We start from the raw sequence: 23,253 nt of genomic DNA on the forward strand, positions 1-23,253 counted from the left end.
TAGCATCATATGTATACTGAAGGCTATATAGAAGGATACTATATTAATGTAGCAATATAGTGATGCTCCACTAAATTTTAATATTTCACTTTTTGCATAAAATCAGAGTCAAAGGAGCTTATTTGAATGAAAAAAACAAAGCACTGACAGGTGCTTCATACGTCAGTCCTGCCAGATGAACCATCTGAAGTTTCTCATCTGCATTTGGGTTCAGTCATAGGAGACCACAATCCACATAGAAAGCCTAACAGCCCTGAATCTGTTATCAAAGAACACAGTTGGAAAAGTGATGAGATTTTTTTTAATATTCTCTTTTTAGTTAATTTTATCTTAACTGATTTGCTCTGTTGATAATATACATTCAACTCAACTTCTTCCCCAAGAGGGTGGTACATAATTTCTGAGCTTTTTCATGCCAAATGATTCCATTGAGCATTTAGTTCCCCTTGAAGGCTAAAATCTATTTTTATACCATAGAATAGCTGTAGTGCATGGTTGTTATTTACCATAGATGTGAAACATACCAAGGTCTGCACGAAATATGGATTTGTATATTTATTTATTTAATTGGAAACTTGGAAACAAACACAGGTATACACAGGCTATTTTAAAGATAAGGCAACTCCTACTGAAAAATGCGTCCTTCCAAACGGTTTTTGAACAGCTGCTTTTTGACCACATCCAGCTGGTTAGTGCCAGCTAATGGCAGGAACTCAGCAAGGCATGGTACCCAAAGGGAAGGGAAGGGAAGGGAAGGCCCCGAAGGACGGAGCATAGTTTCAGGAAGGTCTGAGCGAGAGGACCGTGTTTCAGTTTGGCGCTGAGTGCCGGCAGCACTGAAGAGCAGCGCGGGTCGCCATTCGCCCCCTCAGGACCAGGCCGGTTGCCCTGCAACAGCGGCCGCCGCGGGCTTTCCGCCGCTCCCCGGCAGGGGCCGCGCCGCACTCGGATTCTGTTCGGCTCCTCCCGGTCGCGCTCGGCTCCGCTCGGCTCCCGCGTGGTTCCCGCGTGGCCCCGCCCCGCGGTGACGCGCTCAGCTTCTGTTCGGCTCCTCTCGGCTCCTCCCGGTCGCGCTCGGCTCCGCTCGGCTCCCGGCGGTTCCCGCGCGGCCCCGCCCCGCGGTGACGCGCTCAGCGGGCGCCCGGCGGGAGCGCGGTGCCGGTGCCGCTCCCGCATCCACAGCCATGTTCCCGTCGACTCCCGCCTCCCCGCGGACCCCGGGCGGGTCGGCCCGCAGGCCCCTGGGCAGCGCCGCGCCCAGCCCTCTCTCCCGGCCGGCCGGCAAGAAGGGCCTGCCCGTCGTTTCGGCAGCCGCCTCCCCGGTGCTGTTCTCGCCGGCGGCGCGGAGGAGCTCCCTCTCGGCGCGGTGAGTCCCGCCCCGGCCCGCTGTTAGGTGCCCGAGCCAGTGTGGGGTACATTATAGTTCTGTACGTTAAAGCCGTACACATACGGCACCACGTGTTCGGCGTTATGGGTACCCCTTATTAGTCTTTGAATTCGCAGGTTCCTCAGAAATGTCCCTGTGTGATACAAGTATGATATATGAAAATTATAAGAACTTCCGTATTTATAAGGAAGATAAAATAGTCTAAGTTCAGGCATTTCACACCCACCACCCCTCTCCCCAGCTTCTTCCCCTGTCTTCTCCCTTCCACAGGGATCAAAACTGAGATACTGCAGGAGCCAGTTTGATCCCCCTTCCATAGGGATCAACACTGAGATACTGCATGAGTCAGTACTGATCAGTTTCAGGCTTCATAATCTCTTTTCTTGGGACCAGCTATTTGTTGTGTAGTTGAGATAAAGAGGATTGCCCATGTTCAGTTTTGGAGAACTTTTACTTCAAGCCTGCTTAATAATTTTTGCTAACTGGGTGCAAGGATTGTCCACTAGCTATGAATCAACTTTTGCCATTTTACGCAGGGAGGTCTGAGACATCATTGTGAGGAGAAATAAAAAGACGACATTAACTTGTAAAAGCAGAGAAATTTGCTCACCTCATTGTGTTCAGAAGACAACATAGACATTGTTAATGTCTTTATTCTGTAGATAACCAGTGTAGAGAAGTTGAACAGTGAGTTTGTTGCTGGTGGAGTAATGCATATTCAAAGTCAGTTCTAGTTCTTTAAAAATAAAGAATTTGATGACAGCTAGCGACTTGTAAGAAAGCCACCAAGTTATTGCTCTAGGTGGTGTTCCCAGAGAAAGCATGTTTATTTTATATAACTCTGTTTCTGAAGAGATACTCATGAAGTAAATGTCAGCTGAAACTGATGAATAAGCAATAAAAAGTTAGCTGTAACTTTCTGTTTTGTTTAAGAGCGACTCCTACCAGAGTTATCCAGCTTCCTACAGCAACTGAGACTATTAACTATGATGTTAAGGCTTTTGGATCCTCTCTGCCTGTTAAGGTTATGGAAGCCCTGAAGAAGGCTGATGGTAAGAACTGATGTTATTTTTCTCCATGAAAATTGACAGGTGAGAGAATTTTTAATGTGTCATTGATGCCATTGAAATGCTGACTTTACAGGGGAAGATAAAGGTCTGTGCTTTGCTTTGAATCCAACCTAGTTATCTATGTAACAATAATTATAATAATGCCCATGTGGATGTGAATGCATCAGGTGCTGTTCATGCAATTTATTGTGAAAAAACAAGGGTATAAGGGAAGCTAATAGTAAGTTTTTAGTAGCTTTTACTTATTGGTTCTTCCTTACCTTTTTTACTTGTTTTGATTTTGCTGTGTCCTAGAGTGGATGTTTAATATTTTTCTTTATTTCAATTCCCATTTGTTATCTCTTCCAAAGGGTTGTATCTCTAGTGATACAGACCTTTCCCTGAGTTCAAGAAATTGGTCTCCTGAACAATTTTTTCTCTGTGGATAAGTTTTTCCTTTATAGTAGATACAAGAGGAACCAAATATGTATCATAAAAATTGTGTTAAAATTGTTGAGTGATTTACAAAGCTATTATAATCTACTCTAAATACATGGAAACGGGTTTTGGCGTTTTTTCATTCTCTAAGGTTGAGGGTTTATCAAATGGATTTTTAAACTAGATGTAGGAATTAGATATGTTAATCAGATAGATGGAAATTCTAACATGAAAACTAGTTTAATAGAAAATATTTCTTATTTTCATATAAGAATGAAAGTTTATTGGTTTAAACGTTACTCTGCAGTATTTTAAAAATCTGAATGCTTTAAAGAAGTTACTTTTTTATGTAGCTGATGACCAGCTGAGCGTTCAAGTGGATGAAAGTGGATGGGCCTGGCTAGTTCATAAGGAGAGGCTGATTATTTGGAAGATCGGTCAGTCTGCAGTAGCTAAGGTAACTAAAAGGTCAAGATGGAAAGTCTGTACTTTAAAACTATTTCAACTATAGTTATGCAGTTATGGGGTTGGGGTTTTTTTCAGATGGAGTTTGTCTGTTTTCCCCCAAAAGCAGCAGGATTGATATGAAGTTATGCTAACAGCAGTAACTGAAACTCAAGCTTTTGAGAGAGCTTATAATTTTTATATTCCTCTCTTCAGTTTTAATTGTCACCTTGGCACTAAGGTTAATTCTTTATATTTTAATAGGTGTGGCTCTGAGGTTATATAGACTTGGTAAAGCTTATTTTGATAATTAAAATCTAGTTGATATGTTATGGATTGGTTTAGATTATTCTGGGACCAATTTTCAATTTGCAACAAGCCCCAAAAACACGGCTCATTTCAGAGGTACTGAACATATGTTTCACCTAGATTTCTTAGGTTGAGAATTTTTGTATCCACTCTGGACAGTATTTCAGCATCGTTTCAGTGATGGTCAGAGAAAAACAAAATCAAACTTAGAAAATCAATTTCTTTCAATCAGGACAGTGTATGTTCATTATGCAGGTCCTGCACTTACAGGGGAGTGTCAGGTGTACACATTCTGGCACCTGAAGAGATTTTTTCAAGGGATTAAAATTTTTCTGGTTGTTTAACTTCAAGGGCATAGGGGAGTGAATGTTTCCTCTCTCTCCCCTGTTAGTACCTAATAAATTCTCTCAAGCATTTCTAGTTTAATATTTTTTTAATGTCATGTTAAGGAATAGTCAAATAATCCATTATTGCAGTGAGAAACACTCATTATTGTGAGAAACACTCAGAAATTACTAAAGAAAACCAGTGATATTTGAAAATTTGAAGATATTTTTTAGCTGTTTGCTGGTTGTGACAACCTTGTTGAAATTGTTTCATGACTTTTTTTGGTTCTCACACAGTATCTGGGTTAGTTGAAATGTAGTTTTTAGCAGGCTCAAAAAGTCCAAAGACTTTGAGGAATAAGTTCTTCCAGTCTCATATTTATTATGACATCTCTTTCTTTCTTCCAGTTATCTCTGTGCAAGGAATTGCAGCTGCCACCCAGTGACTTTCAATGGAGTTCTAGTTTAGCAGCTATATCTTGTCTCAGTTCTTCAGGTGAAGCACCTTCTCTTCAGGTGACCAAATTTTACATTTTGGTGTGTTTAAAAGTGGCTTAGGAATAACTTTGAATATATCCTTTTTTGTGAAAAGGATATATTCAAAGTATTTGAAAACATTTAATGGTATGCTGTCTATTCAAAAGGTCAGGATTGATAGTTGGCAGTAAATATCTTTGAAGTAAACAAACTTCTGCAAGTCCCTTTAAATTGCACCTTGTGCATCCTATAGGATCAGATTAAATAATAGTTTTTCTACGGATTACTTAAAAATGCAGTAAACTTAGAGGTGTTGGTCAACAAACACCAGGGCAATCAAAAATGGGGTCTGACCAAGTGCAGTTTAAGTGCTGGCTGCAAACATTGTTCAGTGAATCAATTCCCAGTATCCATAGATGAGAGGCAAACCCCAGCACCCTCCTTTGGCTGGTCTCTGTAAGGAATTTGACACAGGAAGGACAGACTTAATCTGTCTTGACTGATTGGTTTCCTAAGTGGTGTTTTTCCTGATTAACTGTATTAGAGGGTGAGGTTGGGAGATCAGTTGTGTTCTGAAAGTGTGTTAATGCATCTATTACTATCATTCATGAAAAGAACCTCTCATTTTCAGCTTAGATTTCAGTTAATATATGTCATGCTCTGATAAAAGTGGCTAAGAAGCTGTGCTTGGAAGTAAGCAGCAGCACAGAATATGTAATACGATCTTTTCTCTTGATTTGTTGTTGTGTTACTCTTCCAGATGATAAAATGCAATCTTAGAATTTTGGGATTATTTTATAAAACCTGAAATGTTCTGACTTAGTTTAAGAGGAAGTAATACACCTAACCCTAAAGCTTTATTATATTTTTTGATTTCATCATTCTTTAACTTGTGAACTGAAAGTCAATGTCTAGTAAAAAAATGGTTAGAAAACTCCAAGAAGCTCTATAACAATTCCCCTACAGTTCTGCTACTGTTCTGTGATTTTTACTTTTTTTTAACAACCAGTTGATTAAGTACAATGCTTTTCTCTAAATCTCTACCTGAACAATCTCTTGCTTCAACTTTTAATTTGGTACCTGTGATTTCCTGAGTTATATTGTAGGCCTATGCCTTTGAAAAGAAGAGCTGCCATGTGGTTTGATATTTCTCCTAAAGACACTAGAGCAGTTTCTTTGCTAAATTATAATCTGCATTTGAAGCCTTCCATAGTAGCTTTTAACTCTTGGCATCTGAAATTCTCCATAGGCCCTTTCCTGTTTTACAACTGTAAGTTTTGTTTGCATTTCAGCAGCAGACCCTGAATTATCAGGAATAAGAACCAGCAGAAAGTGTTCAGTAGGAAAATAAACGTGTATAACATTCCTTGCACGAATTAAGTTGTGCTGCAGAATATTTTTGTGATTCAGTTCCAGGTCTATCAGTGTGCATCCATGTGTATTTGCTACTTTGTCATGTCTTTGTCACCCACAGCCTTGATGTGTAAAATAAGTTAGAGCTGCAGTCTGATTTAATATTATTATTATTATTATCATCATCATCTTGCCTGTTCTCTTAATTGCTTTTTCACTTCAAGTCTCTGGCGATAATGGTTGCTACCAGTGAAGGTTCTGTGCGCTACTGGCCCAATCTTGCACATGAAGGATCCTATACAGACACTTTCACAGACTTCGGAGGCTCTCTGTGCAGTTTCCTCACAGCAGTAAAGGTAAAACAGCATGATTTATATTAAAATACCAGTTTTATTCCTAATCTAAATGTGGAGAAGTATGCTCTACTTTATTAGTCTTAAATCTGCAATAAATGTGGGGGAGATAACACTATTTTTTGTCGTTAGATTCCAATGATTATGTGAGAGTTTAGTTCTGTTGTTTACCTGTAATTGAGTTCCATAGATAAAAATGTTACATAAAACTAAGAAAACGAGTCTCTGCCAGTGCCAAGTACCCGTGAGATGTTTGTCTTTTTCTAAGGATGCCTTGTGTCTTGTTCAGCATTTACCCATATGAGCTGTCATAAGGCATTTTAGCTGACAGTAGAGTTTTCTAGAACGTGACTTTAATTTTTTTAAATGTAATTGCTTTCTCTTTTTGTTAGGGGGGAAGCTTTATTTTATCATCTTCCAGAGGACAACTAATCCGGTTGATACCTGATAGTTCTGGCAAGATTCATCAACATGCCCTGCCACAGGGGCAAGGCATGTTTTCTGGAATTGGTAGAAAGGTTTCTTCTTTCCTGGGTATATTATCTCCTGGAAGTGATGCAGTGGTAAGCTTGAGAAACATTAATCTTCTTTAATTTCTCTTTATAATTTCTAGCCTATCTTTAAGAAAGGAAAAAGAAAAGATTGTATAAACATGTATGATGACAAAAAACACATGACTCACTGAGCTTATTTATGTTACTTATATTTCTTTGAAATTTGAAATAAAAACAGAAACCAAATAAATATGTATGTTTTGTGAAGGCAAAGGCTGGCTTACTCTTTAGCTCTGAATAAAAGGTGACTTTGGAACAGTAGTCCTTTCTGGGGATTATGTAGTGGTTGCATGTCCTGCCCCTTTCTAGTGATAGCCTCATTACTAATTGAAGAAACCACCCTGTAATTCTTCTTTTTAGCACTGCCGAGGGTTGATAATTGGCTTGAGTTTTGTCAGTGAACTCCACAGAAGTTGGCAGGAAGTACAAGAAATGTATTTAGTGTGGATGTTCTTTTATCTATAAAATAAGACTTTTCTTGGAAGTTACCAAAATGCTCATCTTGAGTGCAACTTTTGTAGATTGCCCAAGAAGGGACTCCTTGTGGACTGAGGGTGGTTTAGATTATTCTGTCCAAATAGTCAGGCTTTTCTTTAACCTTTTTAGCTTTTTCATTTTCTTAAATGCAGATTTCTAGTGTTCTTTGGAATAGAGAGAGATCAAGCTTTTACATGCTGACAAGTTCAAATCTAAACAAATGGGAGATTGATGATTCATCAGAACGTTACATTCTCAGCTGGGACATCAACAGGATCCTGAAAGAACATATTACAGATGCAATTTGGGTAAGAGCCAGCCCAGCTGGAAAGAGTTATTGTGTTTGTTTTAATTGATAGCCTGTTTATATTCAGTTACACAGCAGATGTATTTCTTTTTTTAGGGATCTGAAAGTAACTATGAAGATATTAAAGGAGGAGTAAATATACAATACATGGATTTGCAAGAGAATCGGTAAGGAAGTACACTTGCATCTGGTAAGACCTTCATTAATGAGATAAATCTGTTCTGTTTTCCTGCAAAAACTTCATGTAAGGAATTGCAATTTAATTTTACTGGAGTGGAACTGTTGATAAAATAAGCACCTTATATCAGGTAATTAGGTTATCCTATATTTCATGCTATCATCTTTTTAGCTTTACACATCCTTTACCTGATAATAATTCCCTTTATGTTTTTAGTGTCATTTTATCAGGATTGTGTATTTGTTTTGTCTTGATTTTACAAAGACAAAAAATAAGCAACTATAACTTGTTCCAGCAGATGCAGAGAATTTAGTATCTCTTGCATTTGATTTAATTGCATGAAATTGCAACTGTCTTGGTTCAGTTTTGTACTGCAATATAAATACTGTCAACAAAGTAACTTGGAAGAACAAAAAGTATAGTCTTTCTTTCCAGAAGAATAAAAGATTGAACAATATCTAGTTGAGATTGTAGTTAGAAAACCCTTTTTTTTTGAGTGATAATTTTTGAGCAAGTAAAATATGTAATAATCATCTCTCAATGGTGTGGTATCTGTTGTTGAATAGTGATGGGCTGGTCATACTTGCTGCAGCATGGCATCCTGGAGATCGTCCATGTCTTGTCTACTACACTCTGATAACAGTAGAAGATAAAGGCTGTCAGATGTCTGATGATGTTGTTGTGGAGGTCACACAGTATAATCCAACTTTTCAGGTATGCTAATACAGGTTGTCATACCAATTTAAGGTTAAGTTCAGAGTCAGGCTTTTGTCTGAAGGAAAATCAGTTTCCATTGGAAGTATGTATTTGTAATACTCAGAGAAAAGTATGTACCATCATCTCTTAATGTTTAATACTAACTGTATGTGAAGTTTATGTTTTGCATTTTAAGTTATAAGATAAAACCCTCAAAAATAAGTGTAATCTGATTTATTTAAAAGTTTCTACAGTGTGATTTTATCCTATACTCTTGTAATCCATTTAGAACAGATCTCAAACTCTGAGACTTTTGTTGTTGGACACAGAATTATGAGATCTCTTTCGGTCCTTGCTGGGCAGCTGGCTTGCTCAGAGGGGAGGACATTGGTTGTCTGTGGAGTACATTGTCTGTGCTGTGTCTTCTGGAAGCATAAATCTGAGGATTAGATTGCTTTGGTAAATTTTTTCCACTCTTCCCTTTCTCCCCACTGCCTGTAATGGCATCTTAAAGCTCAAAGGTGGAAGAAGAGTGTGAAAACTGTTGAATAATTGATCTGTTTACTTATCTCTCCTTGTGAAATTAGCAAGAATATAATGCATACGAAAGGTGGAAAACCCCGGGGATCTAAAATTTTAGGGCAAATTGAAAGTGATTTTGTTTGGTTTTTTAGATTGTAAGTTATGTCCATACCTCATTGTTAAAAACTAAAACAAGTTCAGGAGCATGGATTAGCATTTAAAATTTTTAACATTTAAGGGATTGATTACATATGTGATACTGTGATACTGTCTGTATTCATCACTTTCAGTCAGAAGATGAAGTGTTGTGCTGCCTGGTAGTCCCAGATTACTTCAGCCATGCTGCTTACCTTTACAAGGAAGATGAAGTGTTTGCTTGTTCCACTGGAACTGGCAGAATTTCCTTACCACAGGAAAAAATCATATTTGGCATACAAGGTAACTTGCTGTGGAGGGAAACCACATTTTGTTGGTACCTCTCAATTCAATATTTTTACAGCATTTAGATATCTCAGAGAGCAGTGTCATACTTTTATTAAACATTTATTAAATGTTTCAAGGTGAGAATGTCTCTTGAGTGTATGGAGAAGTACTGATGTGACAGCCAGTCACGTTGTTACTCTACAGTGTTGCAAATGAAAATGAAGCAGATCCCATTCTTGGTATATGAAGGGATGGAAGGTTTTGCTTGTGGGGCTTTTTCCTTGGTTTTTCTCTTTCCTAACATTCACTGTGGGTTGATATTTTTCCTTGAAATTAACTCAGTGCCAGATGTCTCTAGGTATGTCATTCGTGACCTTCAAAGGTGTTTTCAAGTACAGCAGGAGCATCAGTCCTTAGGTGGAATTTGAATTAACTGAATCTTGAAGTTTTTCTTTTCTTTCTTCTTTTTTTAACAGTTGCAGTATCTGGAAGTCTACATCTAGAGTAGCAAATAGTTCCATAATTTTTCTAAGTCAGGTGCAGTTATCAATTACTGTTGGTTTATTAATGACAAAAGTCAATAATTGTTTATGAAACTCCTGGTGTTGGCCTTTAAATAAAGTGGTAATTATGTGCTTGCTTTTTTTTTCCCTCTCCTTAATTTAGGAGATAGTATTTTAGGAGCAGGTTCCTGTAATAGCCTTCCCATCTTCTTTGCCAAAAAAAGTGGACTTGTCACTATCTTGTCCAGGGAAAATATTTCTGTGCTTCCTGAAGACCTTGAAGATGCCCTGTCCTCTTCTATTGCTGGACCAAGAAGTGAGGTAATGGTTATTTGGTTGCCTGTTGAAAACAGGGTACAAATAAAGTGGTTTTTTATTTTTGAATTTTCACTGTGGAAACTTTGCTTGTTTGTGTTTAAAACTTTTTTGTAAAATAGAAATTCAAACACTAGTAATGAAGGCAGTTTTCAAAACAAAATTTTTTACATCTGCCAGTTTGAGTAGCTTTTTTTGTTTTCATTTGTTTCACAGCTGAGGTTTCCATGAAATTTGCATTTTTTCCTTATAGGTGTGTTGCTGTCAATCACTAAGCCTAATATAACACTATAATCAGTTGTTATTATTAACTGGTATTTTAGTGGAAGTCCTTTGTGATTGGGCTGATGAAACTGGGTTTTTTTAACAAACTAGTTTCTAGTGTAGTTCGTCTGCAGTGAAACTGTTTTTGTGGGTGATAGTACTCAGGAATACCTTTTGAATCCTGTCAAAAATGGTGTGTTTGAATCTTCAAATAATTATCATTAAAAATCAGATGGGCAGAGTAAGTTGGTGTAAGTTGCTTTGCAGATGGTGTGAATTTTGGTCCAACCTCTGTGTCACTTTCATTATAATGTAACTTAGAGGTTTATGTTTGACATACTAAACACAACTACTTCCAGGTGGTAATTTTATTTTAAATCTGTGGCATTACTACTTTAAAAAATTGTTTTCATTTCATAATAAAGATTATTATTTGTCTTGCAGCTGAAGTTTTTATTTTGTATTTTCAGAGTCCTGCATTTGATGCGACTGGTAGGCTAGAAGTTATAGCTCAAGAAGATAAAACCAAATTATTGAAAGCTGCTTTTCTACAGTACTGCAGGTAGAAATTGCACTTCATTTTTGAGACTTTGTTTGCTGTTTTTGAAGGCACTCTGGTATTTGAGTAAGAGATTGTCTTGGTTAGGATATTTCTGTGCTATTTTAGTTGTAGCTTTTTTAACGACACACATCTTTATTAGGAAAGCATTAAATGCACCTTGGGCTAGTGTAGAAGAGATATGTGCTAGAAAGGAGCAGACTTTTGTAATTTCCATCACTTGTCACTTACTCTGTGTAAATTCTATTTGTGCCAGAAACAACTTTCAGCTTTGCATTTTGACATACTTATTCTTTAGTAAGTAGTGTTTTGTTGTTAAAAACTTTTTTGTCCTCATTTTTATTTGCCTAGCTGTTTTCAGTAATACTTTTGAGTGTACTTATGGCTATGAAGGTTAACTGGTATGGCAGACTTTGGGCAGGATGATGGGTATTTTTCAGATTGGCTGATATGGAAGAATTAGTGGAACAAAATTCCCTGTTTGTCAAACTATCCTGATTAAATCAGTTGGAGTGTGGGGAGGCATGTGATGCTCCTGAAAGGTTTGATGTTGAGATGAGTGATGTAAACAAAGAAGGAAAAGGAGAAAGCCTAATCTGTAGGCTTAGATTAATTATATTTAGAGGGGATTGTTGTCACTATTTATGTATTTAAAAAGCAAAGTGAACAACCCACACACCCTCTTAGGACTAATCTCCTTAAAGAGTCTTAAAACTTGGAAAGAAGAGGTTCAAGATAACAAGTGGGTAGGAGTGCTTTTGCTATAGAACTTCATGTGAGGTAAAAGATAAGGAAGGGGATTAGGCACAGAGAATAAAATATACCAATACAAGAGGTGTAAACAGGCACAAAATTTAGACAAATTCTGCATGTGTTCAGAAGTGTCATTAAACAGAAGCTGCTGAACATGGCTGGTATAGCTGTGGTCTGAGAGCACAGTTAACAAACCCTGTTATTGAGGTTGTGTACAAGGGGGTTGGAAACAGAAGGAAGTGGGAGGTAGTAAGGAAAACAGTGTGAAACAGTATGAAAGTTGGAAGATATTTCAATAAAAATCTGGATTATATTTATGGAACTAGCCAAAAATAATAATTTTAGGTATATAGTAGTTATTCTGAAATTTTTTCCAGAAAAAATTGTTCTGGTAAAATGAATGGAGCAGTATTCCACAGAACAGATATAGCAATTGGCTTGTCCAGATGGCCAGTGAGTTGATGCAGACCAAATAATGGAAGGTTGTGCAGCCACTGGAAGTGTAAAGTGTACCAGCTGTACAGTGAGCTCTGGCAGCTTTGTAGACCTAGTGATCTTTAGAGGAGATAGGCAGTTCTGTGGAAAGATCAAGTTGACCCTTTTTGAGGGCACTTCATGATTGGAAGGAGCTAATAAAGTCCCATGTAATTTCCTTAGAAACACATCCTGCTGGGTAGTAAAGATGGGACTTTCTTTTTTAATAGAAGATTCAGTTTATTCCAGTTTTTCAAAAGTATCCTTTGTTTTAGTTTCCCTTTGTGCAATTTCTGGGTTGTTTTTTGTTGGTTTTTTTTTTTTTTAATTCATAGACGTTGAGGTCATTTAAATGTTCAAACTGAAAGTTTGATGAAAAATACAAATACTTCCAGTGTTGGACTGACAGTATCCCCTCTCAGTCAGAAGACTATAATTTTTTAGTATATACACAAAATCAAATATACAAAAATCAAATCCCTGGGTTTTGTGTATATTGTATAATTCCTACACAGAGGTACAACTTCATACTTTGAAGATCTGTGTTTGGTTGCTTCTTGCTCTTTTACTTACTGATATGAATAAGAGGGGATTCTTTGAAATGATAGGCAATAAAAATAATGCATTATATTTGCTGAAGCATTTTCCTGAGAGCCTTTATGAGCTTCCCCTCCATTGCCATTAGGGAGTGATTGAGAAAATGAGAAAATTTTAAAGCAAGCAATAGAAATTTAGTGACTTTAAGTACTAGATACATCCAGGCTTAGCTCTGTATGATAAGTCTTTTTTCTAAAAAAAATAATAATAGAGGTAATAAAAAAAAGTGTGCCTTTACTCTTGGCTTGTGCCTTTTTGATTTATAAGTTGTGCAGCCTTCCTGCTTTTAAAGAATTGGAGTACCTTTTATCCACAGTTAGTTTAGAGAGTTCAAAAAATGCTTGATGTATATAATCTAAAGAACTTCATAAAAAGTGTATCAGAAAATCCTGTTAACTGAGGGTTTTTTTTTTTTATGATCCTGTTGGTTGATTTTATTTAGCATACTTTATTTCATTTATTTCAGGAAAGATATAGTCAATGCACAAAGCATGGTAATGGAGCTCTTTCCAAGTAATGCAGACCTGGAGCCTGATGCTGAACTGGATAGAGCAGTGACTCAGATCAGTGGGGACTTAATGGATGATTACCCTGCCTCTGATCCAAGATGGGCTGAATCTGTACCTGAAGGTAAATATAACATGTTTAGTTTTTGAGCTTTTTGGTTTCTGGTTTTGTTTGGTTGGTTTTGGGTCTTTTGGATTTTTTTTTATTGTTGTTTGTTTTGGTTTTGTTTGTTGTTGTTTTTTCTGAAATAGTCTCTATAACATTCTAGATAACACGAGGTACTTTAAGCTTTGCAAAGAAGGCATAAGTGTCCCTTGCCCTCTATCACCACTAGACACATTTCCACAAAGACTTAAACATGCATCTTTTGATATTACCAGATAAGCTTGCAGTCTGCTGTGATTAGTTCTTGACTTCATGCAGTAAACACAAACAGCAAGGAAAAAATATTTCTGAGAAGGGTACTTTGTACAAGGATCAGGTGGTGTTACTGTAGTATTTCCATGATTCCTTGTGTAGTTTTGAATTATTTTCCAAAAAATGGATGTGTTAAGAGAAAGCGCTTATTTGTTCATTGTTAGCCCCTTTGTCAGTGTGACTGCACAGCTTCTGTTCACCTTGGATCCTGGGTAGAGTGAACTGGTATTCCTCTGGGGCTTTGGTATTTATATCTGCCAGAAAGAGGACTAGAGAAGTTGGTTTATGGGTATTTGTTGTACATAAAGCATTAAAGCAGACATGTTCTCAGCAAGAAACTTCTTTGTTCATGTTTTGGTGTCTCTTACAAGTTTTAATTTGAAAGTGGCCTCAAACCTCTAGGCAGTAGCTGCCAGTTACAGAGTAGAGGCTTAATTTGAAAGTTCATGTAAATAGTTACAGTTGGATGATGTTTTGTTGTTTGTGTGGGGCAGCCAGTTGGAAATTGTTAGGCATCACATCCTCACTATTTTCTGAATCAACTTTATTTTTAATTTGGCAGCCTGTCTGTGCTTATTCCTGACTAAAGCCAGAAATGAAAATTGATAGTTTCTTGGAAATCGTCTTGCTAAGTTTGCTCAGTGATAGCTCTTCCAAGTTTTTTGTCTTGATATTATAAGCACACTTAGTTTATACAGAAAATCTGGATGCAGAGTCAATTAGATCTATCAAATAGATTAGAGCCTGCTAACACTGTAGCTTCTAGTAGCTGTGGTCTAATGCATAATAAATTTAGCAATAGCTAGTCCACCACAAGGATAAAAATATGAGTCTGGATCCTACTAAAACTAGAATATGCTCGTGAGCTGCTATTTTAGCAGCATAATGAATTGAATATTTCAGAATAGTACTGATCTAAAGATACTTTATTTCTTCTAAAAGCTTTTCTTCAGCCATGATAGAGTTGAAAAAGACAGACTGAAAATAGCATGGTAAGCAGTATATAAATGTGTGTGCATATACTGTAAAAAGTACCAGTGTGGTACTACTATAAAAATTGACAGATTAGTTTAACTCAGAGGCACAAAACATCCAGAAATTAAGATATCAAGTCCTCTGACCTAAGATTTTACTTTTTTTAGAAGCAGCTGGTTTCAGCAACACATCTCTCATTCTTCTTCATCAGCTAGAGGATAAGACAAAAGCACACTCATTCTTCATTGAGTTTCTTCATCAGGTAAGTCCTACTGTTCTTTTGCTATCAGCAGACACAGTTTATTACTTTGTCTTGATTCCTCTAGAACACTGTTACAAGTGCATGGGGTGTTTTGTTTTGATTTTTATAATAAAAGGTTGGTGTGTTTGAGCGTCTGGGCAGTTTTCCAGTGCGAGGGATGCCGATGGCCACGCGACTGCTGCTCTGTGAGCACGCAGAGAAACTGGCAGCAGCAATTGTTCTCAAGAATCACCACTCCAGGCTGCCTGAGCTGGTGAATGCTGCTATACTGATTGCATTGAACAAAAGGGAATGTGATGTTCCACCAAGCCTTACCCCTGCTGATGTGTTCTTCAGGGAGGTAAGAAACCTGTCCTTCCTGAATTACTGTATGGTCTTGCACATAGTAAATGTTACAGTGCTTTGAAATGCACTTTGAAACTTTTCCCTGTAAAACTGTAAAAATCAATTCAACTTTGCACAACTACCCTTTAAATAGGGATAATGTGGTAGTGTTTTCCTCACTTTGGTGTATACACTTTTTTGTGTCTGCAGCTGAAACGTAATTTCTGACAAATTTTATGTAGCAGAAGTTACAATTTCCAACATGGATAAGCAATGAAAAGGACAACTGAAATTCTCTGACACATAAGAAGATGCATGCTAAATTATAATTTTTAAGGGATGAACTGAAGATTATGAAGCTTTCCAGACAGGAGAGCTGCTTTGATAAGCTGTCCTGGATGAAATTATATTAGTTCAGTCACTTAAAACTTTTGTCCTCTCTAACATTAGTCAAGCTAAGTTAGTTCTCCATTTATGCTGCGTTCCGGTCAAGTGCTCTGTCTTTATTTCTTTCTTCCTTCTTAAGAAGAACTATGCACAAAACATTTATTTTTAGGAAGTTTTTTACTGCGGAGAACAATAGTTGCTAAGGGAGAAAAATAAATATAAAAGAAAACAGAAATAATAGTCTGCTATTTTAAAGCAGATATGTTATCCAGTATACTTTATGTAACAAAGATTCTGCTGCCAAATATTCCAGAAGATGATGAAGGAAAATGTTTAATGGAAGTGTATGGAGTTGTCTTTAGAAATGAGGATTTTTTCCTTTTTCTTTCAGATTTAAGTCCAGAAAGAAAGTATTTTTTGTAGTTTTAAGTATTGGATGAACCATAAGCTGGTTATCATTATGCATTAGGTTAGTTGATACCTTTTAATATTTATGTGGTTTATACTAATGTACTTATTTTTCTATATAGCTCTTGGCTTTCAGGTGTCAGCTTATAGTGGACATGTTAGTGTTTAATGTAACTTTTCTTTCTGTCTTCAAGGTATCCCAGATTGATTCCATCTTTGAATGCTTATTAGAAGAGGAGGAGCAAATCCTGAAAGACATGCCTATTGAATCAATTGAGTGGGCCCAGATAGTTGTCAATGTGAACAACATCATTAAGGTACAGAACTGCCTTAACCAAGATGTTTGTGGGAGGGGAAGATAAGCATCAAAGGGCACAGAACAAGTTGAGTGTAGCACATCCGAGTTACTGACACGGGAAGAAAAATGAATATGCTTTTCACGTGTCCAAATACAGCAGGAAGGAAATGACAGCCTTGGGCAGAATTAAGGACGTTCCTTTTCATTCTGAGCCACTGTTAAGGATAATTTGAGAAGTTGCAGCAGCTTTGTTGGAAGTTGTGAAGTCATGAATATGTAGCAAAGAGTGAAGCGCTTGTGTTTGAGCTCTGAGGTTTCTTGCTCAGTCAATATGTCCCCTTCTGTCCAGCTGAGAAAGTGGTGTAGAAAGAATGTGGGTATTGAAGGAACATTTCAGAATTACAAAAGACAGCATCTTTTGTGGTCTGTGTCTACTGAGGTAGACTTTAAAATACTGACATCCTTACCTTTCAATAGGATATGCTACAAGCTGCCTGTCAGTATCGTCAGTCTAGAGCCTCTTTATATAAAACAGGAGAACTTCCAGAAAGAGAACCTGAATATATTCCATGGACAGGTGAGAAAATACTATTACAAGTTCATAAGTTTCAGAACTCATGAATTTCAGTCTGAATTTTAAACTTTCTGTTAAAAGCTGCTACAGGGTTGTCAGTGAGAGTAAATGAAAATGAAGTTTTTATTTGGGGAATTAAATGGGATGAATCAACGAACTCTTAGTTTGTCTCATACTGATGATGCTTTTTTAAAAATTGCATTTCAAATTTGGCTATAAAACCACAAATTTGGGAAAGAAAACTAGTTTTAGAATTTTTATAGATTTTTTTAATGCATTGGTTCTGGTTGGCAGATCTGTGGGATACATAACATTAAAATAAATCATAAAATGTGATCCACAGCTGTTTTAAAAGGACTGATGATTCTCTACTTGCAGAAACGTTGTTTTGTTTTGATGGTTTAATAGCGTAAAAAACTATCAGAACAAATGTTCTCAGAAGCAGGCCCTTTGCAATTGATGCTTAAGCTTCCTTGTAGCCTCTGCATGTAAAACACTTTCATTTAGTGCTTCTAAGACAGAAGTTTTGCAATCCATATTCCTCCTCACAAAAGCAGGACCTATGCAAACTCATTTGATCTTGTGTTTTGATGACTATATCAAAGTATTTAAATCAGGTTAACAGAAGTTGCCTTTTTCTTGTGTGTATTCTCTTACTTTGCTTAGAAATAGCGCAAGTAATTCTTTTCTTCTGAAAAAAGAGCTAATGTGGGTAGTTGGCAACATAGATCTGTATAGTTCAGGCTTTTAGTTGGGCTCAGTTTAATATGTAAAACTAGATGGGAGCAGTTGTTTATTGCTGGGGGTGGAATGATGACGGCATTACTTTGATTTTCAAAACAAAAACATTTATTGACTTTTTTCCCTTGTATTTTTTTTATTATACATAGTAACGTTTTTCTTTCGCTTTGCCACAGATTGCTGTGGCGATTGGATTATTGCTTTAACGTTCCCTGCGTTGTTTTCCCCAGCCTGCAGCAGCGTCCGTGCAGCGATAGCGCGGCAGCACGGCACCATCCTGAAGGTGGTGTATCCCCAGGTGGACAGCAACCTGCGCAGCGTGCTGGCCGAGCAGCTGGTGGCACTGCTGGATTGCCTCCTGGATGGCTACGTCGCTCAGCTCAAGTCTGTGGATCGCCTGGCTGACCAGGAGCGCTACAGCAGCGTGGAAATGGAATATGTCCAGAGAAGATCCGAGCTCTTGTCCCCTCTCCGTGAGTGCTCTCCGTGATCTTTAATGCAAAGATGAAGTGGTCCATTCGATGAGGAAATGACACCAATTTGGAGTAAATGGCATCTGTGTATGAATTCTGTTTGCTTTACACAGTTGCTTCCAGAGTACAAATGGCTAGTCTATGATTTAATGAGATAATTACAAAATAAAAGCAGATTATAAGTTGGCATCCAGGACTGCACTCCATGTGTGCACCTCTTGTTAGACACCTGGGTGATTGAATTTTTGTCTTCTGCTAACTTGTTGCATTTTTCTGGCAGTTTTTTATTGTATGCTGTGAGGCTGAAAGTAGCCTGTAAATGGATTCTAAATGTTTATATTGTCACAAGCTGAGATAAACCTATATGCCTGTAAACTTTTTTGGTGTTTATCAGTGAATAGTTACTTTTTGAAGCCAAATTATTTAATAATCTTACCCATTGTTGCAGGTGATCAAGTTCTGAATGAGTAAGCCATAGAAAAGTTCCCTTTTAAAATGGAAATAAATTAGTGTAAATGCATTTTAGTAACTTTGAAAAGTTTAAATTTTTTTGACTGAAGTAAATTATATAAGTAGAACAATCTAATGATAATTTTTGAGCATTCTTAAAAAAGCTTCATAAAATAATCATTGCTCATGTTCATGGGTTCTGTTAGCTTATAAATACATTTTATATTGTTATGTTCAATCTAAGGTTCATATTTCCTTACAAACAGAACTAATTCTTCTGCTGACTTACATATTTAACAGAACAAAAAGGAAGATTCTAAGTAGTTTCTCTTCAATGCAAGCCCAATTATCCTTATTTATTCTGTTCCTTTTCAAAAGCTGACGGCTGCTGCTTTTTTGCTTTGTGCATTTAAGTGGCTGTTATTGTAGAGGTTAAGTCATGGGTGGAATTGCCTCTTCCAGTGCAAATAGCAGGTGATGCTAACTTTCAGAGGAAGTAGAAGATATGATGCCATTTAGTATTCCCTTTTTCCCTTTGTGCTGTGGGACAGAGGTGGTAGGTCTGTGAGTGTGCATGTGCATAGGAGATTTATGCAGGAGGGGAATGTTCCTTTGGGAATGTGTGAGTATCTCTTCAATGGCAACACTTGAAACTTGTTTTCATTTTTCTGGTCTCAAACAAAGGTGAGCTCCTTTGATAAAACTTTTTCTTGGTTACTTAGTTTCGCTGGGACAGTACCAGTTGGCAGCTGCTTTAGCAGAGAAGTACTGCGACTTTGATATCCTGGTGCAAATGTGTGAGCAGACTGACAACCAGGCCAGATTACAACGCTACATGACTCAGTTTGCAGATCAGGCAAGTCTCTTCTATTTCCTTTAGGTAGTGTTTTATAATAAGTTTGTACCTGAAATGTTGCAAAATTTATTATTTCTTTCTGGGGTTTCTTTTCCTGTTTTGTTTTTTTTTTTTTATTCTTATGTAATTATGTATACATACAGGGGTAATGTGGAAAATTGAAGTCAATATTTACTGTAAAATATTCAATGGAGTATTTTACATTGGGAAGGCAAAGCTAGCCAGCAGAAATAAAGGTACTGCCTGTATAGGCAGTGCCTTTTCATGGGACCTTTTTGTGCCCCAGACATGTTTTCTCACTCTTAGCATTTTGTGATTTCTTCACTCAGACGCTCTTGTCATTACACTGTTGTTTTATTAAACTAACATAACAAAAAATGGAGGATAATTTCCAAAAGAGATGAAATTGTTAAATGTATAAATAGAAAAGTAATTAATGTTAATATAAAAGTAGTTAGGAAGAGTAGGAAGGAAGAGCTGTTGCTTTGGGGTTTTTTGCATTGTCCTGCTACATATTTGTTAAATGATTTTTCCACTGTCTGTTAAAACCTAGTGTAAAAATTAAGTGTTCTGAAATATTAGAAAGCTTAAGGAAAAGGTGGTAGAGATTGCTTGAAATGTGTGGGACTGGAACAAAAAGGTGTTAATTTGAGAATTCGTGAGATGAATTTGTTTAGCTTTCCACAACTATTGGGGAAAGAGAAAACCTGCAATCTACATGTTTCCTAGTAAAGAGAGTACATAAAGGTTGTTTAAATAACAAAAACCAGAAGTATCAGTAATAGAGAGAAATTACAGCAAACTTTTTAAATAGTGCATCTTAAGATACTCAGCCTGACTGGTAAAGGGGATAAATTACCTTTTTACTCCCCTCTTCATATGCTTTATTTTAAAGGGGAAATGTAAAACTTGCAGAAAAGAAGTTACTGTTGCAAATGTAGAGATGAATAGATAAATCTAATGGATGAACTATCAGACTGATGGCCTCTTCAGACTTGAATTTTAAATTGTTAATGCAATTAAAATTTAGCATTACTCTAATTTTGTCCTGAAAAGACTAAATTAAATCTTGAACAGAAATCCTGATTAGTAATTTCATATTCAAGTTTTTGAGGATAAAATGGGATGGTTTTTCTTTAAAAAAAAAGAGAGGTATTTTTAAACAATGCCTGAGAGAAGGAAGGTTGCAGGTTAACTTCTAGGTAGGAGGGAATGTTTCAAAAACACTGACAGCTGAAGTAAACTTGTTTATGAAAGGAAATAGTACCCATGGAGTTTTGAAGGGGACAAAGAAACAGGTCTGAAATGAGACAAGAAGAATTGTGATTGATGTGATTCCTGTTCTTGTGTATTAACATGAAGAATTTACTTTTGGCACTTCCATCACTTTAATTGAAGGATTCTGTGTTTAGCAGCATCTGTTGCAGAGAGCTCATGAATGCTTTAAACACCTTCTATCAGGACTCTTAGGGGGATTCTTATCAACACTGTAATTTCTGTCCTGTGTCTGTGTGTCTGGCTTTATCAAGCAGGTTCTTACTATTTTCTTACCAATTGTATTTTATAAAGCACTTAGAAGGCAAGCCAGATGCTGAAATGTAACTTCTAAAATTTGTTCATATTTCTGTTGTGTTCAGAACTTCTCAGATTTCTTGTTCCGCTGGTATCTGGAAAAAGGAAAGCGAGGAAAGCTGTTATCCCAGCCTATTGCTCAGCACGGACAGCTGGCCAGTTTCTTGCAAGCGCATGAACATCTGAGCTGGTTACATGACATCAATAGCCAGGATTTGCAAAAGGTGGGGTTTCTTAAATACAGCCAAATGAAAATACCACATGTTGAACAGGTCAAGTAGGTAATTTACTGAGTTATGACTCTTCCCCATCAAAAGGAAGCTTGTCCAGGTGATTTAGGGGAAAGATTGCAGATAATTAATTTGGTATTTTTGGAGTGCCAAAAGCTTCCCTTCAGGCACCATCTGGTATCTCATGTAAGCCACTGCACCATGTAATGGAAATTAGGGCTGCTTTTCATCCCTGGCTGGTGGCTAGTACTTTTTACTGAGGAAGTTTGGTTTGGCTACACCATCACGACTTTGATGGAATTGAGGATTTATAGTGAAGATCAATAGCATTATAATATTATCCAGCCAAGGAGAAACTGAAACTTCTCTTTCAATACTAGCGTCTTAAAGCTAAGGAATTTGGAGGTATCATGAAAGTAAAAAAGCTATTGGTAACTTTAATCACTTATATATACTTAAAGTATTTTGAATAGCAAATCTGCATGTGGATAGATTAATGTGACAATGTTTTAAAAAACGATAATTTGTTGCCTTCTGGGCTTTCAATTTACATCACCTCTTCTTGCTGGTCAGTCTTTCCATCATTCTGCTAGACTTAAAAATGCATTTCATTTAACAGTTAAAAGTATTTCAAATCAAAAATGGCTTCTTTCAATCCACATGCATGTTTGTTAAGCATGAAAACCATTTATCCTACTGCAAATTCTAGGTTCATAATGCTGTATCCCTCTTAAACAAACAAAAAATCCCACCCACCAACCCCAACCAAAACAAATAAAAACCACTCTGAGAAATATTGTAATATTCCATTTGTGTCAATTGAAGTTTTCTATGTCATGGCAAAGCACTTTGAAGAGGGGGTAAGGATTCTAAAATACGCATTTAATTCTGTGTAGGTAGTTTATTTCTGAGTGAGTGCTCAGAAACTGTTCCTTTGTCTGATAAATGAATTCTTGCCTCTGTATTTGGTTACTGCAGAAGTTATACACAATTCTAGTTTTCAAATTCTCAAATTAACAGGTAAAACAATCTGCATGAAATAGTGCTCTGTCAAAACATATTTGCTTGGCTTTTATTGCAAGGAATTGAATTAGATCCTAAAGATACAAGGTGTGAAGTTCCGATTGATCCTTTGAGAATGCAGTAGGTTTTTTTTATTTGCAATGGAAAGATTTTTTAAATGTTTTGTTGAAAGAGAGAGCATCTTATTGAAGAGTGTAATGCAGAGTTTCACTGTGCAAATTGTACAACTTTTGAAACTAAGGGTTATAGTATTACGAACAATAAATAGCTGTGAAATTTCTGTTCAAATTAATTTCTTTCTTTTCTTTTTCTTCTGATCCTAATTTACAAAACTGATTTCTAACATCTTTATTAATTTTAGGCTCACAGAACATTGCAGACTTTAGCAAATATGGAGACACGATATTTTGCAAAGAAGAAAACACTTCTTGGCTTGAGCAAATTAGCCGCACTGGCATCAGACTTCTCGGAAGACATACTACAAGAGAAAATAGAAGGTAAGAAATAAAAGCAGGGCAAAGTGAAGGAAAGACTTACTAAATCACTGAATTAGAATCCCATTAATTTTGGAGATTGTTGACTTTTTTATGTTGAGGGCGCTGACCTAGGTAAGGATAAATGGGCTGATGATTTTGCTCATTTTAGAAAGCACAAGGAAGAGAGCGTGAGGCACTAAACCTCAGTGTTCACTTTCATCTGTGAGTTAGGAGCATGGCAAATCTGTACCTTTACACTTTTTCTACTCACATGTATAATATTGGCAAAAATAACAAGCTGCACCTGTACTTTGAGAAGTGGCTGAAAGTTGTCAGCCAGTTACACTGAATGTGTTTTAATGAATCTGCATTTCATATTTCAGATGCAAGGTAAAAAATAATTAATTTCTTAGAGCCCATTTATAGAATGGCTTTCACTGTTGAATTCTTCTCAAGTCTGAGGCTGTTAGGCTATACAAGGAAACCCCGTAACTGTGCTGTAGTGCACTAATGCAGTTGCAA

The 23,253-nt window shown here is 36.9% G+C and overlaps 1 protein-coding gene across 1 annotated transcript in view; it reads left to right on the forward strand.

The window, feature by feature from the left end:
• Positions 1-1,088: 1,088 nt before the first annotated feature.
• NUP133 (nucleoporin 133) overlaps positions 1,089-23,253 on the forward strand; it is a 30,068-nt gene continuing 7,903 nt past the window's right edge. The window contains exons 1-21 of the mRNA XM_071431663.1: positions 1,089-1,366; positions 2,321-2,439; positions 3,228-3,331; positions 4,362-4,469; positions 6,008-6,139; positions 6,529-6,699; positions 7,320-7,475; positions 7,571-7,641; positions 8,219-8,366; positions 9,161-9,308; positions 9,960-10,117; positions 10,846-10,937; positions 13,225-13,388; positions 14,825-14,919; positions 15,035-15,259; positions 16,233-16,355; positions 16,814-16,913; positions 17,882-18,124; positions 19,297-19,430; positions 21,068-21,226; positions 22,617-22,752. Of these exons, the coding sequence (XP_071287764.1) occupies positions 1,185-1,366; positions 2,321-2,439; positions 3,228-3,331; positions 4,362-4,469; positions 6,008-6,139; positions 6,529-6,699; positions 7,320-7,475; positions 7,571-7,641; positions 8,219-8,366; positions 9,161-9,308; positions 9,960-10,117; positions 10,846-10,937; positions 13,225-13,388; positions 14,825-14,919; positions 15,035-15,259; positions 16,233-16,355; positions 16,814-16,913; positions 17,882-18,124; positions 19,297-19,430; positions 21,068-21,226; positions 22,617-22,752 (2,968 nt within the window). The 5' untranslated portion in view covers positions 1,089-1,184. The remainder of the gene's footprint in view (positions 1,367-2,320; positions 2,440-3,227; positions 3,332-4,361; positions 4,470-6,007; positions 6,140-6,528; positions 6,700-7,319; positions 7,476-7,570; positions 7,642-8,218; positions 8,367-9,160; positions 9,309-9,959; positions 10,118-10,845; positions 10,938-13,224; positions 13,389-14,824; positions 14,920-15,034; positions 15,260-16,232; positions 16,356-16,813; positions 16,914-17,881; positions 18,125-19,296; positions 19,431-21,067; positions 21,227-22,616; positions 22,753-23,253) is intronic.

The sequence above is a fragment of the Agelaius tricolor genome, unplaced genomic scaffold, assembly GCF_023055355.1.
Source record: "Agelaius tricolor isolate 1412-34295 unplaced genomic scaffold, bAgeTri1.0.p SCAF_1, whole genome shotgun sequence".
Taxonomy (NCBI): domain Eukaryota; kingdom Metazoa; phylum Chordata; class Aves; order Passeriformes; family Icteridae; genus Agelaius; species Agelaius tricolor.